Raw genomic sequence first — 22,722 nt, forward strand, 5'->3', positions numbered from 1 at the left:
CATTAACTAAGTCCATTAACTAAGTCCAATCAACTGGATGATGTTGGAAGATAGATGGGAAAGGTTGAGTGGAGCTGAAGGGTGGGACTAATAACAAGATAAACAATGTAGGGCATACGGGATCTGTGAAATGTGTATAGGTGCGGAGCTATTGTGAAATAGCACAGTTACAAGTGGAAATCAAACTGGATGGACAACAGAAATAGAGGAAGGACTAAGAACAAACAAGAGAGAACTATTATAAAGTAGACTGTGTCTGTAAAATGTGTATAAGATGTATAAATTGAAGGTAAAAACAGAAATGTTTATCAGTTTACTCCAATTGGGGGATCGGTGGTAGGGTTTGCGGGGAATAATAATAAAGGTATACTCTTTAAAAAAGTATGTATGTCTATGTAGGTATGTGTATGTATATATGTGTATATGTATGCATACGTGAATGGATATATATATTTACCCCAAAAAATATGGGGGATTGGAAATGATGCAGACAATTACATTGGAAGCAACATTCTTTCCGCAATATTAAGCTGATCCACCCCCCCAAAAAAAAAAAAAAAAAAAAAAAAAAAAAAAAAAAAATAAGTCCAATCAATTCCAAACAGAACCCTCCGCTAAATGACAATGAGTAGGTAAAATGGGAGTTGTTCACGGACTCTTCGGGTCTACGTGAAGTGCCCAGTGAGCCCGCTGGGCGTCGATTCGGGATTTAGAAAATAATCCGTGTGAAAAAGGCGGAGATCACACGTTAACAAATGAAGGCTGGGTGCAACATTAGCTCTGCTGGGGAACTAGGACTCACCGGGGGGTGGTTGCTTTGTGGCCTGCCCTGGCCCTGGGGCCGCCAGGCCTCGTGGTGTGGGGTGGTGGGGTTGTGCTGCTGAGGTACTGCGGTGCTGCAGGCAGGGGCAGGAGGACGGGGTTGTGGGGCCGTGTGCCCCAGCCCCGGGTGGGGCTGGAAGTGGGGGTGTGGGTTGTGGCTGTAAGGCACGCCGGTGTGGTTTGCTGGTGAGGGTTGGGGGGGCTCCCTACTGTCCCTTTCTCCTCTACTGTCCCCCCTTGCTGGAGCTTGGTGGTGAGGAGGATGAGAGAGGGGCTGGTTGTTGATTCCTCGGCCCCCAGTGGTAGGGCCTCTCTGGGGGGTAGGAGGACCTCCCCGGGGCTCCATCCCCATGAGGGGCGGGGCTGGAGCTGGTTGTTTGGGGTACTGGGGGTGGTTATTGTGGGGGGGTTGATTGAGGGCCTGAGGTGGGAACTGGGGCTTGTGGGGTGGGGGGGGCCCGCCACGCCCCTGGGGGTAGTCTCCCAGGGAGGAGATGCGGGGTGGGGAGATTGGCGAGGGGGCGGAGGGGGGGGGGGGGTTTGTAGGTGTAGCCACCCAGACCTGACTTGGCTGAGTCCTGTTACCAGAGAGAAAGAGAGACACGATCAGGTAAGAACTCGTGGGCTAGGAGACCATAGACAAACTATTTGACCACCTAACCTGCATCTCATAAACCGACATGTTACTTTATGTCAAACACAACAAACCAAGTTCCACCAACAAGAAATACTATAATAATCATCTGAATAAGTAGGTTTGATGAGTACAGTGAGTTCTGTTGACGATGTGGTTCTTACAGTTCTGATCTGGAACTCTGAAGGCCCGTTCCTGCGTTCGGGCTGGGCCCAGGGGGCGTTCCCCTTATGCATGGGGTTCCAGAAGGCAGGTTTGGGTGGGGGAGGGGGGAGGTGGGCCGGGGGCTGCTGCTGGGGGGGCAGGGGGTGTCCTCCTGGGCCAGAGAACCTCTGCATGCCAGGGTGAGGAATCTGGAGAGGAGAAGAGTAACAATATTAATACTACAGCAGATCCCATCAAAACAACATGGTCAAATTACAAGAACAAAGTTGAGATATCAAAAGGTCACAAATAATTCTATGCAATCACCTGATGCTACAGATGAGAGTATAGACTTGGATTTCTTTATCCTGTATGTGTGAAGTAAAAGTAACTGCATGAGTGAAGTGTTGAGTGCAGTGGTTTCAGCCATCCACGTACCTGCTCAGAGCTCCTCTTCCTCTTGCTAGGACTGGGGCAGTCCTCATTGGGGCGAGAGGGGTGAAGGGAGGGGGGCGGGGTGTGCTGGATGACCGAGTGCTCCCCTAGAGGGGGGGCCGGCCTCTTCAGCTGCCCCCCCAACATTTTCCCTGGGTAACCCCTCTGCTGCTGCTGCTGAACCTGAGACCACATATCATCACCCAGTGATGCTGGACCCCTGGGAACATGATGCTCCTGAGGACCCTCATACTGACAGATAGGAGAGAGGAGAGAGTGAAGAAAAGTCAGCATTACATCTAACAAGACATCCACCTTTAATCGTCACTCACTGATAGGCCACTCGTTTATCTACACTCGTCCTGTCAGATGATATCACTGGCCCCTTCTCTCACCTTCAGTAGCTGATTGGGTCTGGAAGGCAGGTGGGTAGGCGGCCTAGTGCTGTATCCACCACTGTGCAGGCGGGGTGTGTGGTCGCTAGGTAGGGGTACAAGTGAATGAGGAGGGGGGTGGGAGTCATACAGCTGACCCAACTGTTCCCACACCCGGTGGGGGGGAGGAAGGGGGCGTTGCTGGTCCCCTCTCTGGAGGCTAGGTAACATGGCCTGGGACAGCTCCAGCTTTTCACCGCCACGAACCTGCATGGGCCTGTTGGAGACAGAGAGAGAGAGAGTCAGATTACAGTGACTACAGCCTGGAGTTATGAATGTACGTGACAAGGAAAGACAAGAAAGGCTGAGACTACAGCTAGCCCAATGGAACATATGCCGGACTCACCCATTATTGAAGAATTTACTGGGATGGTTCAGTCCGCCCATGTGACTTGGCGCTGGATGGGGGAGGAGCTGGTGTTGATTGACACCTGGCGAACACCTGGTAGAGAGAACAAGAATAAGAGTCAGACCAGGACTAAATACTGTGAGACCTGTTTACCTGAGAAATATACACCTTAACCTAAAATAACAATTAACACTGAACGTGTGGTCTTAGCTTCAAACTCTCTCACTTGAGGTCTAGGTCAGTTAGTGTAGGTGTAATTAATTGACTAGTGTGTGTGTGTGTGTGTGTGTGTGTGTGTGTGTGTGTGTGTGAGGCTTGTTGGTTGCCGTGGAAACCTAACATACCTGGCAGGTTGCGCCCAGGTGGGGCGGTTGACCACGGGAGGCCATGGTACCCGGCTGAGTCCGTCCAGAGGGAAGGAGTCCCGTGTGCCACGCCCGCCAAACTGCTCTACTGCGTGATGCATCCAGCCTGGAGGACGAAGAGGGCGGGACTCAATACAGGGAATACACACACAGACACTGGAGAGATCCACACTCAGTATGTACACAACGTGTGCACTCTGCAGGGGGATTTCCTTCACACAATTACTCACATACACTCCCCTCTTTTTCTCACACATGCACAAACACACAGACACACACACAGTCAACAAACTATAAACCTATAGCATTCGTGGATTGCCAAAACATGCAGGTGCGCACTTTCTACTCACCACAGTAGCTGTGTCTGTGAAGCCCTCCACTGCAGCACAGAGAAGGCCACACACCAAAGACCAAGGGAAGACTACACACCTGTCTTCAACACCAATACTATACAGCCCGTTAGGCTAGAGAGGACGAGAGAGAGAGGACGAGAGGAGAGAAAGAGAGGTATAGGAGAGAATAAGAGAGGGAGCGAGGAGACAGAGAGAGAGAACAAGGGAGAGAGGTGCAAGTCAATAATTGCCAGTAGGTTTTCCATTATAAAGCTCAGCTCTAGAGCGAAACTCACTGCAGACAGAGAGGAGGGGTTGAGACTGAGGAGACAGGACAGAGGAAAGGACAGAGCAAGGAAGAAGAGGTAGAACGTCTAGATATGGAACAGTTGGTGAGGAGAGAGCTTACAAACGTCTCGGACTCAAATACAGTATGTGTTGAGTTGGAGGGAGGCAGCAGACATTCTACAGCTCTAACTGTTCGTCTGCAGAAATGTGCCAATTTCACTATTTGTAATAGTTTAACAACTATTACACCACAGACGGTGGGTCTGGGTATTACAGTCTAACCATATTGTCTGTGGGTCGGTATTATTAGCTAGTACACTCTGGTAGTGCTATACTGTGTCCCAGGCCCTAGGGGGCCACGGTAGCGCTGCTGTAGCTGACTGTAGGATTATTAGCCGAGCACAGATGGTTCTGGGGGAGTTGCTGGACCTATGACAGGGGAGCCCTGAGGTTAGTGTAATCCCTACAGGAGGTAGAGACCCACACAGACTAACCAAGGGTACAGGGTGTGTGGCTGTACTGTGTGTTTTGTGTGTGTGCGTACGTACGTACGTACGTACGTACGTCTGTAGAGTCATTATATATATATACACACACACACACACACACGTGTGTGTGTGTGTGTGTTGGATCCACTAGGTTTAAATCCCATTATTAGAACAGGTGTGATGGAAAGGGACAGGGGGAAGACACAACAGCGGGTCTGAACAGCAAGGAAGGATACGAAGAAAAGATGGGTGGAAAATAAAAGTGCTCTCAAGGAAGGACGGAGGGAGGGAGGGAGGGATGGAGGGAGGGAGGGGAGCGTGGGCTGTGCTGCCTATATCTCACGCCCACACACCTTCCCACACATGGCAGAGAGGCAAACAAAGAAACAGTTGGAGAACACAGAAAATAGCCTGGTATATATATATACACACACACACGGTGACACACACACGGTGACACACACACGGTGACACACACACGGTGACACACACACGGTGACACACACACGGTGACACACACACGGTGACACACACACGGTGACACACACACACACGCATATACAAAAAGTCACATCACCCAGAAAAAGTGACGCTGAGAGACACATGATCACAACCACTAAGAAACAGAGAAGACTCAGCTAGAAAAAGTCCATGTTGTCCAAAATAGAGAGTTACAGAAGAAGACAGAAGGAGATTCCTGTTCAAAATGGAGACAAGCACACACCGTGACAGACACACACCCGTGACAGACACACACCCGTGACAGACACACACCCGTGACGATGAGCCAGCAGAAAGCTCCACTCTAGTCAGCGTTGGTTCCTAAATTAGCTCTGCTAGCGTGTGTGGGGCCTCCCTCTCTTATCCCTCCCTCCCTCCCTCTTATCCCTCCCTCTCGTATCCCTCCCTCCCTCCCTCCCTTATCCCTCCCTCTCTTCCTCCCTCCCTCCCTCTCTTATCCCTCCCTCCCTCTCTTATCCCTCCCTCCCTCTCTTATCCCTCCCTCCCACCCTCCCTCTCTTATCCCTCCCTCCCTCTCTTATCCCTCCCTCCCTCCCTCTCTTATCCCTCCCTCCCTCTCTTATCCCTCCCTCCCTTATCCCTCCCTCCCTCTCTTATCCCTCCCTCCCTCTCTTATCCCTCCCTCCCTCCCTCTCTTATCCCTCCCTCCCTCCCTCTCTTATCCCTCCCTCCCACCCTCCCTCTCTTATCCCTCCCTCCCTCCCTCCCGTATCCCTCCCTCCCTCCCGTATCCCTCCCTCCCTCTCGTATCCCTCCCTCCCTCTCGTATCCCTCCCTCCCTCTCGTATCCCTCCCTCCCTCTCGTATCCCTCCCTCCCTCTCGTATCCCTCCCTCCCTCTCGTATCCCTCCCTCCCTCTCGTATCCCTCCCTCCCTCCCGCAGCCTCACTATTAAAAGCCTAGGGGGAAGATATTTCAGGCGCTCCGTTTTTAGCTTCCAGAGAGACGGAAATAAAGACAACACCGAGCCACGCTGACGCTCCCCCTCTACTCATCTGTTCTGTGTGTACGCGTGTGTGAGTGGGATAACGACACCCTAGACAGACACACACACTAATGCCATGTAAAGAGAGACCAGTACCAGATGATCACACACACCTCAGACTGGTTAACACATTCCCACAGACACATAGAAAGATACGCACACACACAGCTCATTCTGAAAGTATTCAGACCCCTTGACTTTTTCCACTTTTTTTTATGTTTGCAAATGTATAAAAAAAATGAAATATCACATTTACATAAGTATTCAGACCCTTCACTCCGTACTTTGTTGAAGCACATTTGGCAGCGATTACAGCCTTGAGTCTTCTTGGGTATGATGCTACAAGCTTGGCACACCTGTATTTGGGGAGTTTCTCCCATTCTTCTCTGCAGATCCTCTCAAGCTGTCAGGTTGGATGAGGAGCGTTGCTGCACAGCTATTTTCAGGTCTCTCCACAGTTGTTCGATCGGGTTCAAGTCCGGGCTCTGGCTGGGCCACTCAAGGACATTCAGAGACGTGTCCTGAAGCCACTCCTGTGTTGTCTTGGCTGTGTGCTTAGGGTTGTTGTCCTGTTGGAAGGTGAACCTTCACCCCAGTCTGAGGTCCTGAGCATTCTGGAGCGGGTTTTCATCAAGGATCTCTCTGTACTTTGCTCCGTTCATCTTTCCCTCAATCTCACAGTGCCTGCCGCTGAAAAACATCCCCACAGCATGATGCCACCACCACCACCATGCTTCACCGTAGGGATGGTAACAGGTTTCGTGAGGCTTGGCATTCAGGCCAAATAGTTCAATCTTGGTTTCATCAGACCAGAGAATCTTGTTTCTCATGGACAGAGTCCTTTAGGTGCCTTTTGGCAAACTCCAAGCGGGCTGTCATGTGCCTTTTACTGAGAAGTGGCTTCGGTCGTGCACCTCTACCATAAAGGCCTGATTGGTGGCATGCTGCAGAGATGGTTGCCCTTCTGGAAGGTTCTCCCTTCTCCACCGAGGAACTCTGGAGCTCTGTCAGAATGACCATCGGGTTCTTGGTCACCTCCCTGACCAAGGCCCTTCTCCCCCGATTACTTTGTTTGGCCGGGCGGCCAGCTCTAGGAAGTGTTTTGGTGGTTCCAAACTTCTTCCATTTAAGAATGATGGAGGCCACGGTGTTCTTGGGGACCTTCAATGCTGCAGAAATTATTTGGTACCTTTACTCAGGTCGGTGCCTCAACACAATCTCGCAGCTCTACGGACAATTATTTTGACAGGTGGACATCTCAAGGATCATCAATGGAAACAGGATGCACCTGAGCCCAATTTCAAGTCTCATAACAAAGGGTCTGAATACTTATGTAAATAAAGTATCTCTTTTTAAGTTTTAATACATTTGCAAAAAATTATAAAAACCTGATTTCGTATTGTCATCATGGGGTATCGTGTGTAGATTGATGAGGAAAACATTTAATTTAATCAATTTTAGAATAAGGCTGTAACGTAACAAAATGTGGAAAAAGTCAAGGGATCTGAATACTTTCCGAATGCACTGTATACACAAGCAACACACACACTTACCTTTTAGAATAGCACCTAATTCAAGATCCTCTGTCTCGTCAAGTCTCAGCTTCTACAGCTAATCATCTCTGGGATCTCTTCAGCCCTGGACCAATCAGAAGAAAGAGTCAGATTTAATATCAAACCGTCATAAAACAGATAGCTACCAAAAACAACAACATCTGTTCACACACAATCCCAATTAGCCAATAGCTGTATGTATCAGACAATAGGGCTGTTCCATGTCATTTCAGAAAGCCATGACACCCACATAGCTGTATGTATCAGACAATAGGGCTGTTCCATGTCATTTCAGAAAGCCATGACGCCCACATAGCTGTATGTATCAGACAATAGGGCTGTTCCATGTCATTTCAGAAAGCCATGACACCCACATAGCTGTATGTATCAGACAATAGGGCTGTTCCATGTCATTTCAGAAAGCCATGACGCCCACATAGCTGTATGTATCAGACAATAGGGCTGTTCCATGTCAGAAAGCCATGACACCCACATAGCTGTATGTATCAGACAATAGGGCTGTTCCATATCATGTCAGAAAGCCATGACACCCACATAGCTGTATGTATCAGACAATAGGGCTGTTCCATGTCATTTCAGAAAGCCATGACTCCCACCATCTCAGATTCTTCTGAAATCCTTTGTTAGAAACATAAGATAAGCGTTCCGGAAACTTACTTTTATTGAAATACAATTTGATCTGAGAAATGAAGCTAATTGATTTGACCCAAATTGGCCATTTTAATGTTTACGATTCAATTAATATTCAATAATTATAGTACCTAACATGCGATATGGATCAAACTTTTTTCTAACACTAAGCATGTTTCCATCCACAGTTTTTTTGCAAGTAAAGTCATACTATATAAAAAATAATCACAACAGCCGTGATGGAAACAGGGAGTTGCAGTACAATTTTATAAATAACCGACAGATAATTTGTGCGTTCGTCACGGTGGGTAAAAGTATGTGTCGGTAAAAGTATTATGTGAGAAATGGTGGTAGAAACGCCTTTATGTGCAAATATTGACATAACAACCATCATATGGAAGTAAACTTGGAGTCACGTGATGATATGCTGTGTGGTCCTCCCACTACGACTCGGGAAACTACGCAGTTTATTAGGCAACATATGAAATAACTCATGATGAACTTCACAGGGTGGTGAAAGAGCACAGTGATCTTGATGCTCCTTTCCAATAAATAACGTTTCCTATTCTGGTCTGAAATGGACGTTAGGTACTATATTTATTATTATATGAATAAATTAAAATAGCCAACTTGGGTGCAATCAATTAGCTTAATTTCTCAGAAATCTAATTATATAAATAAATAAATAATGTTTCCGGAATGCTTATCGTATCGGTTTCTAAATACAGAAACGATTTCAGAACAATCTGAGATGGTGGGTGTTGAAATCCTCTTTCTGGTGCTTTATGAGGTGGAGTGACCCAATAGCTATACTCATGTTATTACATCAGACAACGTAGGTAGACTTCTCCAGAACGATAACGAATCTCAGAAACCAGACAATAGCCAGACCTGTCTAACACTGCATTTATCAGTCAGAGTCAGGAGACAGACAGGGACTTTAGATATTAGTATGACTGTCTAACCTCCTCTCTCTCTCGCTCTCTCCCACGGTTACTAAGAACATGGAGACGGCGAAAAATAATCACCCCTCCTCTCTTCTCCCCTGCTTTGACTCCCTACTCAACACGGCGGGTGTGTGGAAACCCAGGGAGGGCAGGAGGGGAAAGGGTGAATCAGCAGGGGGCCGACAACACAAAGAGAGAGGGGGCTCACAGACACACACAATGGTGAGAATAACTGTGTTAGAGGCACAAGGGCTGTTGCTACATAAACAACAGTAGCCTCTCTCACAGGAAGAGGTCGGCACGTTAAGTCAACTATCACACGTGAAACTGTAGCGCAGCAACAACAGAGAGGGAGGGAGAGAACAGGGAGAAGAGGAGAGAGAGTAGAGGCACAGAGAGACCGATGAGGGAAAGACAGAAAAGGAGAGAGAGGAACATGAAACTAACAAACGTGCAGCATGGGGAACTGAACATTGGGGATGGGTGAGAAACAAACTTCAGATAACATTAGGAAGCTAAGACACAAGCTCTCTCAAGTTATATAGAGAGAAAGACAACTGATTATATCTGTCAGTACGCTGTGTGTATGTGTTATGATACGCTGCATCCGGGGTGTCACAGCACAGGGAACCCCCCGGGGAGTGAGTCAGCACCACGCCCAGCAGTCGGTGGAAAGGGCTTACCCCAAACTTCACCCCCCTTCCTCCTCCCACTGGTGACCGGGGGCGTTGCTAGTGACGTCTCAGGTGCCGTCATCGGTGGTTAGTGAACCGGTGTTATGGTGAAACATGTAGATAGGCATAAACCCCCGACCTGCCTAACACAGGAATCGCCAGACCACCTTACCATGATAAAATTACAGTGGGGCTTATTTGTCACTTTTAGATGCTGTGTTCTCTTGTGGTGTTGCTGATTTCCCCAATTGGGTGAGGGAAATTCCAACTAACTACAATGAAGTTACCACACAGACCGCAGAATCTCACCAGCAGAATTAACATTGCAACTAAGGAAGTTGTGCAACATAACAAATGTTTGAATGTGTGAATTCCCGCGGTAGCCCCTGTATGTCACCTGGGTAACAGTGAAACTTCCATGACGACAGACGTTAAAGACCTGTTCCAGTCAACATCTCCGTCATCCTGGTTACGGCATCACACACCTGGCTACCACTCTGGTAGAGAGAGGCTAGGGCCATGCCATCATCATCATGCTAACCGTTGCTAACCATAACTACCAAAACATTACTCAAGACTCACAATTCTAATATACACTGAGTAAACAAAACATTATGAACACCTTCCCCTCACATAGATTTCACCTGGATTCACCTGGTCAGTCTATGATCTCTTATTGATGTTACGTGTTAAATCCTCTTCAATCAGTGTAGATGAAGGGGAGGAGACAGGTTAAAGAAGGATTTTTAAGCCTTGAGACATGGATTGTGTATCTGTGCCATTCAGAGGGTGAATGGGCAAGACAAAAGATATCAGTGCCTTCGAACGGGGTATGATAGTAGGTGCCAGGCGTACCGGTTTATGTCAAGAACTGCAATGCTGCTGGGTTTTTCCACTCTCAACAGTTTCCTGTGTGTATCAGTAATGGTCCACCACCCAAAGGACATCCAGCCAACTTGACACAACTGTGGGAAGTGTTGGAGTCAACACCTTGTAGCGTCAATGCCCTGATGAATTGAGGCTGTTCTGAGGGTAAAAGGGAGGAGGGTGAAAGTCAATATACTCTTAAGGTTTTGTACACTCAGTGTACTCAGCTTTGAATAGTAGTGTACTACTATGGCTGACCCTGTAAAACAACACATTTCACTGCACATATTCGGTGTATATGAAAGAAAAAGAGGTACACTATGATAAGCCACAAGAAGTCAACTACCACTGTTACAAAGCTAAATACAAACGTTCGGTCAGCCACCAAATCACCCCACCCCCCGCCTGACTCCAGTAATAAGACAAACAGAGAACTCCCCTGCCAGCCTCATAGTGGTTTGGTCCAGAGCCAGACAGGCGACATAGAAGGGCTCAGTTAAACATAGATAACAGACTACGAACACACACAGAGACAGCGAGTGAGAGAGACAGAGAGAGCGCAGGAGAGAGATAAAGGATGACGTAAAGATGACGACCTGCAGACACTAGTTCCTGACAGGCCGAGAGATAAGTGATCGATTTGATTAGAAAGGGAGAGAGAGAGAAAGAAGGTTCCGGCGTGTCTGGCGAGCGAGAGATGAGGGAGGAGGAAGGCCTGTGGGTTTCTCTCCACACTGGTCCATTACATACCTGGCCCCAAAAAGGGATTGAGTCTAAGGAAACACACACACACACTCAGCCAGGAACACACAGCCTGCCTGCGTCCGTTCCGTTGCCAGGCTCCCACAGCGTGTTTGTGTGTATGTGTGTGTGTGTGTGTGAGATGCAGGCTAGTTCGTCACCAACGCCGCCAAGCTTTTCCCACACACACTACCGCCTACACAAACCGGGAGAGCACCGATATGGTCAAACACACACAGAGAACATCCTACAGCGGCTATTCATGGTTAGTAGAGAACAGAGGTAACTCTCTCTCTTCCTCCACACTAACTATAGTACAGCACTGCTGCCCCATCTCATTAGGTCTAGCTGTTTGGCCTTCTAAAACTGACAACCTCTCACCTTTTTACTGTCACACCAGGTCTTTAACCCTGACTGTTGCCCCAAGAATAAGGGTAGACAACGCAGGCTGAAAATAAGGTAGTGTTTGTATGTGCCTATTTAGGCCTCTGCACAGCTTACTGTTGGATTCAGTTGAAACGCACCCAGAGAGAACCGGAGTGAGAGAGAGGGCTGAAATATGTTCCTATCCCCCATTCTGTTGGAGAACGTGGATTGTCATCCTGGCTGGAGTGAAGCTGAACATGTGTGGTTTCTGAAAGTCGGTCCAAGTCACAGAGTACACTCAGAAGGCAAGACATGCCCACACCCCTCTCTCCCTCCTCTACCATGACTTTTACTGACAGACATGGTGAAATGTTCGGATATATACATTCTAGTACATGTACAGGTCTGAAAGTCTAGTGTGGTATTTTGGAAGCCTGTTGGTTTATGCAGGTTGAGGAGATGGAAACAGCAAGAGCTGTTTTATCTAACCGCCATCGCACCTGTGCTTGTAACAACTGTCAGAGAGTGAGTGTGTGTGTGTGTGTGTGTGTGTGTGATTTCACTGTTAAGGACAATACACACACAGACGTAGTGCACGTGTGTGACGCTGAGAAAAAGGAGAAGAGGGAGAGACGCTGCTCTGAGATCAGACAGGAAGCTGCCGTCAGAGTCTCAGGAAGTAGGTAAGCCTCCCTGAGGTGTGTGTGTGTGGATGCCTTGAGGAGGGGAGAGGGCGTCAGTAGTAGTTTCCTGCGGAACAGAAGCGGTGTGTGTGCGTGCGGACAAAATAAGAATGTGTAAATATGTGACTGAGTGAGAGTAAACCTGAGTCAATACAAAACCATTAACAGGGTTTCACCTCTAAAACCCTTGAATCCATGTGAGACAGGCATGATGTCATCCTGTCATCCACGTGTTTAACCAAAGACACATGCTCTACAGCAGATGTGAAAACAAACGGAACAGAGACATTTGAACTTTAACTGACGATAAACAAGGCTGAAGGCAGTTTTTTTCCTCTTGATTGTCCGCTAATAAAGTTTGAGGGGGCTGATTGACGCGTGTGTGTGGGTAGGGTAAGGTTATTTCCAGTCAGTCACTCAAGCAGATGTCCTCAACATCTCTTTCGCAGAACAAGACTTCACAAGAAGGGGTGACGTTCTTCTTTTCACGTTTTCCAGAAACAGCATGACTTCAAGCGGGAGATAGTCAGTCAGACCAAGAGCCCATGCCTTTGTCTGAGCACTCACACACAGATGTGTGTGCCAGTGTGTGTGAGCATGTGAAGCAGTGACTCACTATACGAATGTCTGTGACATGTACGTGACATTTGTGCCGCCGAAATCTGAACGACCATATGCGCGTGTTTACGTTCACGATCGACAGTAACACTTGATCAAACTCACTCACTTTCCCGTTCCTTCACTTCAAAAAACCCAACCTGCCTGCCTTTTCCCCGAACACGGGGGCTCACAACATCACAGGGAAACGGCGTCACACACGTCACCCTGCTTTCTCTGTATGAGGGTACCAGAAAGGGACAGAACAGCCCAAAGTCCCCCTCCCCCAGCCAGTGTCTTCAGTACTACCCATGGCCTCACTTCCCAGAATCTAGAGCAAGACAGACAAACAAACAAGTCAGCACCCTGATTAGTTCCCCCAAAAACACACACACAGACCACAACAGAGCTGAGACTCTGTTTCCTAGACAACGGTTGCCGTGGTATCGGTGGCGTCGCGGCAGACGGTTATTAAGGTGGAGAGAGAGAGATACAGAAAGAGAGAAAGTACTTTCTCAAGAGAGATTGACTTCTTTCTCCACCATTCTCCATTCCCTAGTACAGATTAAACATTCTCCATTCCCTAGTACAGATTAAACATTCTCTATTCCCTAGTACAGATTAAACATTCTCTATTCCAAGAACAACATTAACATTAAAGTCAACCTGTAGTACTGGCAGGTTATTTAAAGGGACCACGTGCAATTAAAAACATACATTTCAGACAGTGAAATACGATGTGTGCACCAGAGTTAGCTAAGCGCAGACACTTTTCATCAGCAGCCCCTCATTTTCAAGCTGACCCTAAACACACTCCCATCTGAGTGTGTGCGCGCCAATCGGGACAAAGCAGAGCAGAGAACATTACTGACGGTAGTCAACAAACCTCTTGGACTGAACGCCCCCCCCCCCCCACACAGGCAGAGATAGGAGTGGGAGTCTGTTGAGAATCAGGTTGTCCTTTATGTTCCTTCCAAGAGCTGGAGGTCTGCGATCATGTCTCCACTGAACAACAACATTAAGGACAACCTGACCCTCGACACACTCCGACTCCTATCTGAGCACGTGTGTGTGCCTGCCTATCGGGACCGAGCAGAGAACATGACTGTCGGTAGTCAACAAACCTCTTGAACTGAAAGTTCCCCATCAGAGTCAAAGACAGATGAGGTACAGCTACCGTTCAGTGTTTATATTATAGTTGGAAGGTAACAATTACACAGCTCTAGTTCTCTCTGAACAGACATAAAGCAGTGAGAATCATGCATTTATGTTGTTACGCCAGACTGAACTGTGTGTTCATTTAGCCCAAAGAACACTGGACTGTTCGTTTACCGATTGTCCTCACCTCTCTCTCGCTCTTTGTGTTTCTCTTTTTCTAATACTCACCTCTCTGTCCTCTCCCTCTCTTGCTCTTTCCAACACTCATTCTTGGCCTCTCTCTCTCTCTCTGAGGGGTTGGAGTAAAGTAGTCACTGGAGTGACAGAGGGAAAAACAGTACATTCCTTCCCTGTGTGTGTTGTGGTGTGTTAGTCATACACACGCACGTTTGTACACCTCCCTTTCACCTCTGCATCATCGGTGGCACTTTGCCAGGGATAACGGAACTAAAGAATAGTCACAGATCCCCACGAGGGCGCTTCATGACACACACACACAGACGGTTCTGGAACTTCATAACAGGAACACATATGGCTCTAGAACAGTAGAACGTAAAGACAGAAACACAGAACTACCTCACCGACATAGTCAACACACACGGTGTGGTACACCAGCCATTCCTACCGGTCTCCATAGTCACAGCTAGAGGACTCAACACTGCTGGGTGGAATTCCACACAGAGCTGCCTGAGCTTTACCCCAGTAATTCCTAGCACCTCCTCTCTCCCTCCTCCTCTCACCCACCCTGCTTCTTTGCTCTCCTATCAATACACTTGCTCTTATTCTTTATTCTAAATGGACCTCGAGGCCCTACTCTCTATAAACCACTCCTGTATATTTGAAAGGATTGAATAGGTGGAAGCAATATGTACCGGTCTTCATTTTCCTCTGAAAAGGTTGCCTGATAATATGTTGGACTGTTATCAAGATGTCCTGCTAGATGTCTGAGATAGGACAGAGGTTCATGTTATTGTTTGCAGCATGACAAATGCTGTGCTCCACTTCCTTGTTGAAGAAATTACACCTTTCGTTTCAGGTAGAGTAAAACAAGGCTTTTAGTGTCTGACATCATCGAGTTAGTTCCCCTTGCGTCTGACCAAAGTAACCACCCCCCCACACACACACCCAATATGAAAGTTTGTTTGTTTTTTCACGGGCGCAATACAATGAAAATAATGTCAGAGGGCCTGAGACAACATGAGAAGTTCACACGATACACCGACACACTGATCCCATTTCATCACAACCTCCCTCAACGACTGAGGAAGTGTTAGGTGACTAAGACATGTAAACTAGCCTACTGACCCACATTACTCATGCCACAAACACCTCCTACACAACCGCCACTCATCCCCTACACACACAAGCCACACCTGTTTCTACAACCAATCTCACACCCACCACCTGTCAATTATGTAAGAAACACCATCCTGAAAACACCATGGGCCAAACATCTTTATCCATCACCTATACACACACACTTTCTATAGCCCTGCTTATTCCCCTTTCATCAGTGTTGACTCAAGTTGAGCCTTAATATGTAACTTCTCGGGAAACCCGAACAAATTCACATAGCATTTTTGCAACCTGTAAATGGCGGAGCGACTTCTGCATAGAGCATCTTTAAAAAATATTCAGACAAATATTTGGTGTGTGTACAACTTTAACGGTACATATTCGTCATAGAAGTAGTAGAATGGGCGGCGATTGTTCATTCACTCGCATTTAGATCACGGGATGGGACACATGGGGGCGGGCGATTCAAGCCAGAGCAAGAAGCAGTCACTTGGCTACTATTCAGCCAAGAACCTAGAGCTGTATGATAGGAGAAAAAAAGAGAATATATTTCCGTAAGCAGCTTTCAAACTGTCCTAACTTTACAGCTCGAGACTTCAAAGAGTCACAAACAAGAAACACGCCACTCGTTTCCATGTCTATCGCCTTGATTGATCGGAAGTGGGGTTCAAAGGGTTTCACCGACCCCATGCCAGCACACGCCGGTCCTTAGAACAAGGCTCGGTTTATAACGGCCCATAAAATGCATAGCACCGAGTCGAGTTCTTGCATGAACGATTTTATTTTTTTATCCCGTCAAATTATCATGAATACCGTCAATAACAGGCTAACTTTCCAACCGTGTTTCAATTGCTTGTTCTGTGCTATTTCTCTAACCTGACGGCTCTTTCAGACAGAAAGGGGTATTTTGAGACAGTGAGTGACACACCAAAACCAGACCAAAAACACCACCCTCCCCCCGTGGACGATGCAAATTACTTCCTTTCAATTCGGCTCTTTGTGTGCGAAAGGAAGGTCTGACTTGGGGCAATACATTCGCTTTATAAGGCAGCTTGCCTACCTCCCTCTGTCTGCCCATCCCCACTCAACACTTCCCCAGTCAGCCCTCCCACAAACAAAGGCCCGGAGGAGGGGGAGATCTTTACACAAGCCATTTCTTTCTCCCCCCTATTCTCCCTCCATATATTCCTCTTATCTGTCCCACAAACACACGTGGGATGCTGCTATGTCTCTAAAGTGCCTCCCTCTTTCTACTGTCAAAATAAATTCACCAAAACAATCGCACAAGCATCAAGAGAATTGACTATAGTCTTGTTGTAATTTACGCATTCAACCCATTATGTAGACTGTATGTTTGTCATTACATATGAGCTAAAATGGGAATTATAATAGGCGACGTATTCCCCATATAATATATTTGATACAAACGACAAGAGATAACAAGGCAGCGTGAGCAAACAAGTCTTCCGGTTTCATTAACTATTAAATGTTGTATACTGTAACGTCACCAGGCTCATTGAATATCAACTCCTCGACACTGTCGCTAAATTTCACTTTCTGAACGGGCTCTCTTGTTATCGACATGAACAAACAAGGCGAAGAGAAAACTACGAAAAGCCCAAGTAGACATTTCCAGATAACTAAAGTTTTACGAAAAAATAAAAATAACTCGTCCTACAAGATCTCAAGTAAAAACGGCCAATGGCAACATGTCTCTCTGTGTACATTAGACAAACAGCGACGCAAGATAAAGTTACATTTTACATTCGAATAGTATTGCAACAGAATGTAACCAGCTCGTAATAAAGACGTTCACAATGTAACACAGAAGTTATAAAGATATTCACAATGTAACACTGTAGTAATAAATATATTCACGTACTGCTGTCTGGAGTAGTAGAAATCCTTGAGAATATTTCCAAAACAAACGAGCTTTTTTCACTAGTAAAAATATTTCAGTGTGTAACACTGTAGTCCGTATTTGCTGAGTTTCCTGAATCCAGGCAGTAGTTGGAGCTGTATCTGCAAGTTTCTCTCTCTGTGCAGCTAAATTCCAGCCACTCAGACAACTGACTCAGACAAATGTAACATAGTTCACTTAGTCTCACTCGCTTCCTTTCGAAGCTCTTGTAAACTTGTATCACTTGACGCCCAACTAATGTCACTCTGTCTGGCTTTGAAATCCTAGTTTCAGTCGACAAGCGAGATAGGCTTTTTATTATTCCGTTTGTTTTCTCCCTGCCTTCTATCTTTTTACAGTCCTCGTCTTCTTCTCACTCTCTCTCTCTCTGTCGACATAAGGCAATTAGGTTACGCTGAGTCGAACTGTGTTTTAAAGGGACAAGTCTCTTGGCTCGGTGCTCAACCTATGATGCTATCGCTACAGATTCACATACCAACCCACTGGCTGCGTCTTCCACACACCGACACGACACGCCCCTCCTGCGCCCTGCTCTGTCCGTCCGTTCGTTCGCTGACGTCACCACACCGTCCCCGGAATTCCCTGACAGAGCAAACTGGCATCGAATACCGAGAGACTCACTCTAGCCGCGACTACCGGGGCGTGTTCCTCTGCCTCTGTGTGTGTGTTTTTTTTTAAGGTGGGCTCGCTTCGTGACTGACCTGCCGGTTGATCACCCGGACAGCTTTTCCGTCTGACTGCCTATTTTTGGACAATGTACCATCCTGACATCACAGCTATTAAAGCCTTTATAGTAGCCTGCTGTAGTCTAAAATGATCCCATGTTGATCTAAGGGCAGTAATACCATCTATAATTGATATCCTGCCCGATAATATAATATAATAGCAAAGACTAGAATAGATTACAAATACAGAATAATATGAAAATATCTTATACCCTGTTATAAACCATTTATAACACCAATAATATCAATGGTTAATTATAATAACTGATAATATTAATGAATATTCATAAGTCAATGTACTGTCTTAACATTTGCCTTAACATTTTTCCACAATACACTATATATACACAACTATGTGGACACTCCTTCAAATTTGTCGATTCGGCTATTTCTGCCACACCGGTTGATGACAGGTTTATAAAATCGAGCACATAGCCATGCAATCCCCATATAAAAACATTGGCAGTAGAATGGCTTTACTGGAGAGCCCACTGACTTTCAATGTGGCACCGTCATAGGATGCCACCTTACCAACAAGTCAGTTCGTCAAATTTCTGCCCTGCTAGAGCTGCCCCGGTCAACTGTAAGTGCTGTTATTGTGGAAACGTCTAGGAGCAACAACAGTTCAGCCGCAAAGTGGTAGAACACAAAAGCTCACAGAGCACTACCTGCCCCAATGCATAGTGCCAACTGTAAAGTTTTGTAGAGGAGGGATAATGATATGGGGCTGTTTTTCATGGTTCGGGCCAGGCCCCTTATTTCCATTGAAGGACAAATCTTAACATTACAGCATACAATGACATTCTAGACGATTCTGTCCTTCCAACTTTGTGGCAACAGTTTGGGGAAGGCCCTTTCCTGTTTCTGCATGACAATGCCCCTGTGCACAAAGTGAGGTCCATACAGAAATGGTTTGTTGAGAATGGTGTGGAAGAATTTGACTGGCCTGCACAGAGCCCTGACCTCAACCACATCGAACACCTTTGGGATGAATTGGAACACCGACTGCGAGCCAGGCCTAGTTGCCCAACATCAGTGCCCGACCTCACTAATGCTCGTGTGGCTGAATGGAATCAAGTCCCTGTAGCAATGTTCCAACATCTAGTGGAAATCCTTCCCAGAAGAGTGGAGGCTGTTATAGCAGCAAAGTGGGGACCAACTCCATATTAATGCCCATGATTTTATAATGAGATGTTTGACAAGCAGGTGTCCACATACCTTTGGTCATGTTGTGTACATGTGGAACAGGGGATATAATGTGGTTGATCAACTCCCAACACTGTTCTGTACCATGTTTCTGGCTCTCTGGGGACGGAAATGGCTGGGCACTTCAACCCCCCCAGAACGTGGGTACTATAACAATGCCAAACACATGGTCTGTTATTAAAGGCAGCATGTGTCACACACACACACACACACACACACACACACACACACACACACACACACACACACACACACACACACACACACACACACACACACACACACACACACACACACACACACAACAGTATATTTAGTTCCACCACCTCAGCAGGATAGGAGTGTGTCATTGATGATTCTCCCACAGAAACAAAAGCAGGGACACACACACAACATGAGTTTGAACTGCCAGTTCCCGTTACCGATAGTAAATTACATCGTGACCTCACATGGAGATATTGTCTGGCACAATGAACATACAAGGTGTCTTTCCTCTCCCCCAGACAAGACAAGACAAGACACGACACGACACGACACGACACGACACACACACACACGCACGCACACGCACACGCACACACACACGCACATAGAGAGAATACACATACAGAACCACACTAGAGAAAGACTTAGACATGGTACATGGTATTCACATGTAATTGAGAATGAGAATGAATGTTCATTCAATGTTCCGTATTGCGTGACTGTCTGAAAGTGAACAGTAGAATGGGGTCTTTAAGTCAATGTGAGAGTGCTCTATGTAAATGTGATAGTGCTCTATGTAAATGTGAGAGTGCTCTATGTCAATGTGAGAGTGCTCTATGTCAATGTGAGAGTGCTCTGTCAATGTGAGAGTGTTCTATGTTAATGTGAGAGTGTTCTATGTCAATGTGAGAGTGCTCTATGTCAATGTGAGAGTGCTCTATGTCAATGTGAGAGTGCTCTGTCGATGTGAACATGTTCTATATGAATGTGAGAGTGCTCTATGTCAATGTGAGAGTGTTCTATGTCAATGTGAGAGTGCTCTATGTCAATGTGAGAGTGCTCTATGTCAATGTGAACATGTTCTATATGAATGTGAGAGTGCTCTATGTCAATGTGAGAGTGCTCTATGTCAATGTGAACATGTTCTATGTCAATGTGAGAGTGTTCTCTGTCAATGTGAGAGTGCTCTATGTCAATGTGAGAGTGCTCTGTGTCAATGTGAGAGTGCTCTATGTCAATGTGAGAGTGCTCTAGGTCCATGTGAGAGTGCTCTATGTCAATGTGAGCGTGTTCTATGTCAATGTGAGAGTGCTCTATGTCAATGTGAGAGTGCTCTAGGTCCATGTGAGAGTGCTCTATGTCAATGTGAGCGTGTTCTATGTCAATGTGAGCGTGTTCTATGTCAATGTAAGAGTGTTCTATGTCAATGTGAGAGTGCTGTATGTCAATGTGAGCGTGTTCTATGTCAATGTGAGAGTGTTCTATGTCAATGTGATTGTGCTCTATGTCAATGTAAGAGTGCTGTATGTCAATGTAAGAGTGCTGTATGTCAATGTAAGAGTGCTCTATGTCAATGTAAGAGTGCTGTATGTCAATGTAAGAGTGCTGTATGTCAATGTGAGAGTGTGTTTGATTGTAAATCTTGTAATGACGAGTCAAAAACAAAGTGATGGAGTGTGTTCAGAGCAATGCATTATAGAGAGATATATATTTCTTTGTGTATTCACTCTTTATTCTCTGCTATCCCATGCATGTGTGTTTGAGTGGGCTATAAACTACATAGCTTTCAGTCATCAATGTACTTTATACTCAGGGGGCTGTGTGTGTGTGTGTGTGTGTGTGTGTGTGTGTGTGTGTGTGTGTGTGTGTGTGTGTGTGTGTGTGTGTGTGTGTGTGTGTGTGTTCACAGGGACATGTTACGGGCTGAAGGAGTGTGTGTGGTACACTTGAGTCCCACCCTGGCCACATCAATCAACAGCCTCTTCTTGTTCCCCCCAGCAAATGTAAAATAGACCCAGTAAGCAAAATCACTGAAAAGATGTCTAAAAGATGTATTTTCCAGACATTAAAGTTAAGTTCTGAATGAAAGGTGAAAATACATATTTTCCGGGCGTGTAAAATACGTATTTCCGGATGTGGAAAATATTTATTTTCGGGATGTTGAAATCAGGTACATTTTCGGTTCTGAATGAAAGTTGAAAAGACGTCATGTTTGTGTAACGGTCGTCGGATGAAGAAGGATCGGACCAAAGCGCAGCGTGGTAAGTGTTCATGCTTTTTATTACAACTGAACACTAATAACAAAAATAACAAAGAGAATAAACGAAAACCGAAACAGTCCTGTCAGGTGCAGAAACACAAAACAGAAAATAACTACCCAACAAAACACAGGTGGGAAAAGGCTACCTAAGTATGGTTCCCAATCAGAGACAACGATAGACAGCTGTCCCTGATTGAGAACCACACCCGGCCAAAACAAAGAAATACAAAACATAGAAAAATGAACATAGAATGCCCACCAAATCACACCCTGACCAAACCAAAATAGAGACATAAAAAGCTCTCTACGGTCAGGGTGTGACAGTTTGGACCAAATCAAGGGTGGTCTAGACTTGACAAAATCTGAACCAAACATAGACGCTTATGATTTTTCGCATATGCCACTGGTTGATAGAAATTCTCATTGTTTAGGGAAAGAATTATGTGTTGTTGGAGGTGCCTTTTGGTCAGTTTAGCTAAGAAAACGCCTCCCTCCTCAATCTGCCACCATTGGCGGCCGCCTAATCCTGCCTAATGAGTGGGCCGGCCCTGCATAGTACAGTATTGTGTACAGTATGTGTGTGTGTGACGCTGTGTGTGGGGGGGATGTGTGCGAATGTGAAGTAGTGTATATATATGTCTTTCTGTTGAGTAGTAGAATCCCCCTTCCTCTCCCACAGCAGGGGAGGGTAAGCGGGGGCAGACAGTCCTTAAGGATGTGTGTTTGTGATTGTGTGACTGTGTGTGTGTGTGTGTGTGTGTGTGTGTGTGTGTGTGTGTGTGTGTGTGTGTGTGTAGAGGGTAATTACAGTGGGCCTACTGTAATGAGAGGAGAGGGACAGAGAGAGAGAGAGAACCGCTGCAGGGAGAGTGGAGTGAGTTCAGTTCTCATACTGCAGATATATATAGCATCCCTCTCATGGGTACAAGTCAAAAAGATTCCTGTCATTCCTACTTCACACAAACACATCTACTGTATACAGTACAGGCTCAAGTGACGCCCACACATACACACTGGAAAAATACATTAAAGAGTGACTACCCCTAAAAACCAACGAATCCCTTGGAAAACAGTGTATGTGGCATCAAACATGTATTCTAGTGTCAAAACTGACTACAAAGTGAAAATAGGATCATTTTGGTGATAAAGTCAGTCTTGTCTAAAACGGAGTTTGGGACCTCAGCGCATCACAACGAGTAAATGAAGGTTGGGTTTGGATTACAATTATGTCAACAAATCATGCCCCCTTCTGCCAAGCTCCACGTGCAAATCGCCCCTCCGCTCACTTTGCTTC

The 22,722-nt window shown here is 46.2% G+C and overlaps 1 protein-coding gene across 1 annotated transcript in view; it reads right to left on the bottom strand.

The window, feature by feature from the left end:
* Positions 1–17,656, bottom strand: part of LOC120030670 (lysine-specific demethylase 6B-like) — a 31,087-nt gene extending 13,431 nt beyond the window's left edge. Inside the window, 10 exon segments of the mRNA XM_038976111.1 lie at positions 803–1,228; positions 1,230–1,400; positions 1,621–1,809; positions 2,039–2,287; positions 2,431–2,686; positions 2,816–2,911; positions 3,163–3,289; positions 3,534–3,647; positions 7,352–7,436; positions 17,214–17,656. Coding sequence (XP_038832039.1) covers positions 803–1,228; positions 1,230–1,400; positions 1,621–1,809; positions 2,039–2,287; positions 2,431–2,686; positions 2,816–2,911; positions 3,163–3,284 — 1,509 coding nt within the window. The 5' untranslated portion in view covers positions 3,285–3,289; positions 3,534–3,647; positions 7,352–7,436; positions 17,214–17,656.
* Between the last annotated feature and the right edge of the window lie 5,066 nt (positions 17,657–22,722).

The sequence above is a fragment of the Salvelinus namaycush genome, chromosome 36, assembly GCF_016432855.1.
Source record: "Salvelinus namaycush isolate Seneca chromosome 36, SaNama_1.0, whole genome shotgun sequence".
NCBI lineage: Eukaryota > Metazoa > Chordata > Actinopteri > Salmoniformes > Salmonidae > Salvelinus > Salvelinus namaycush.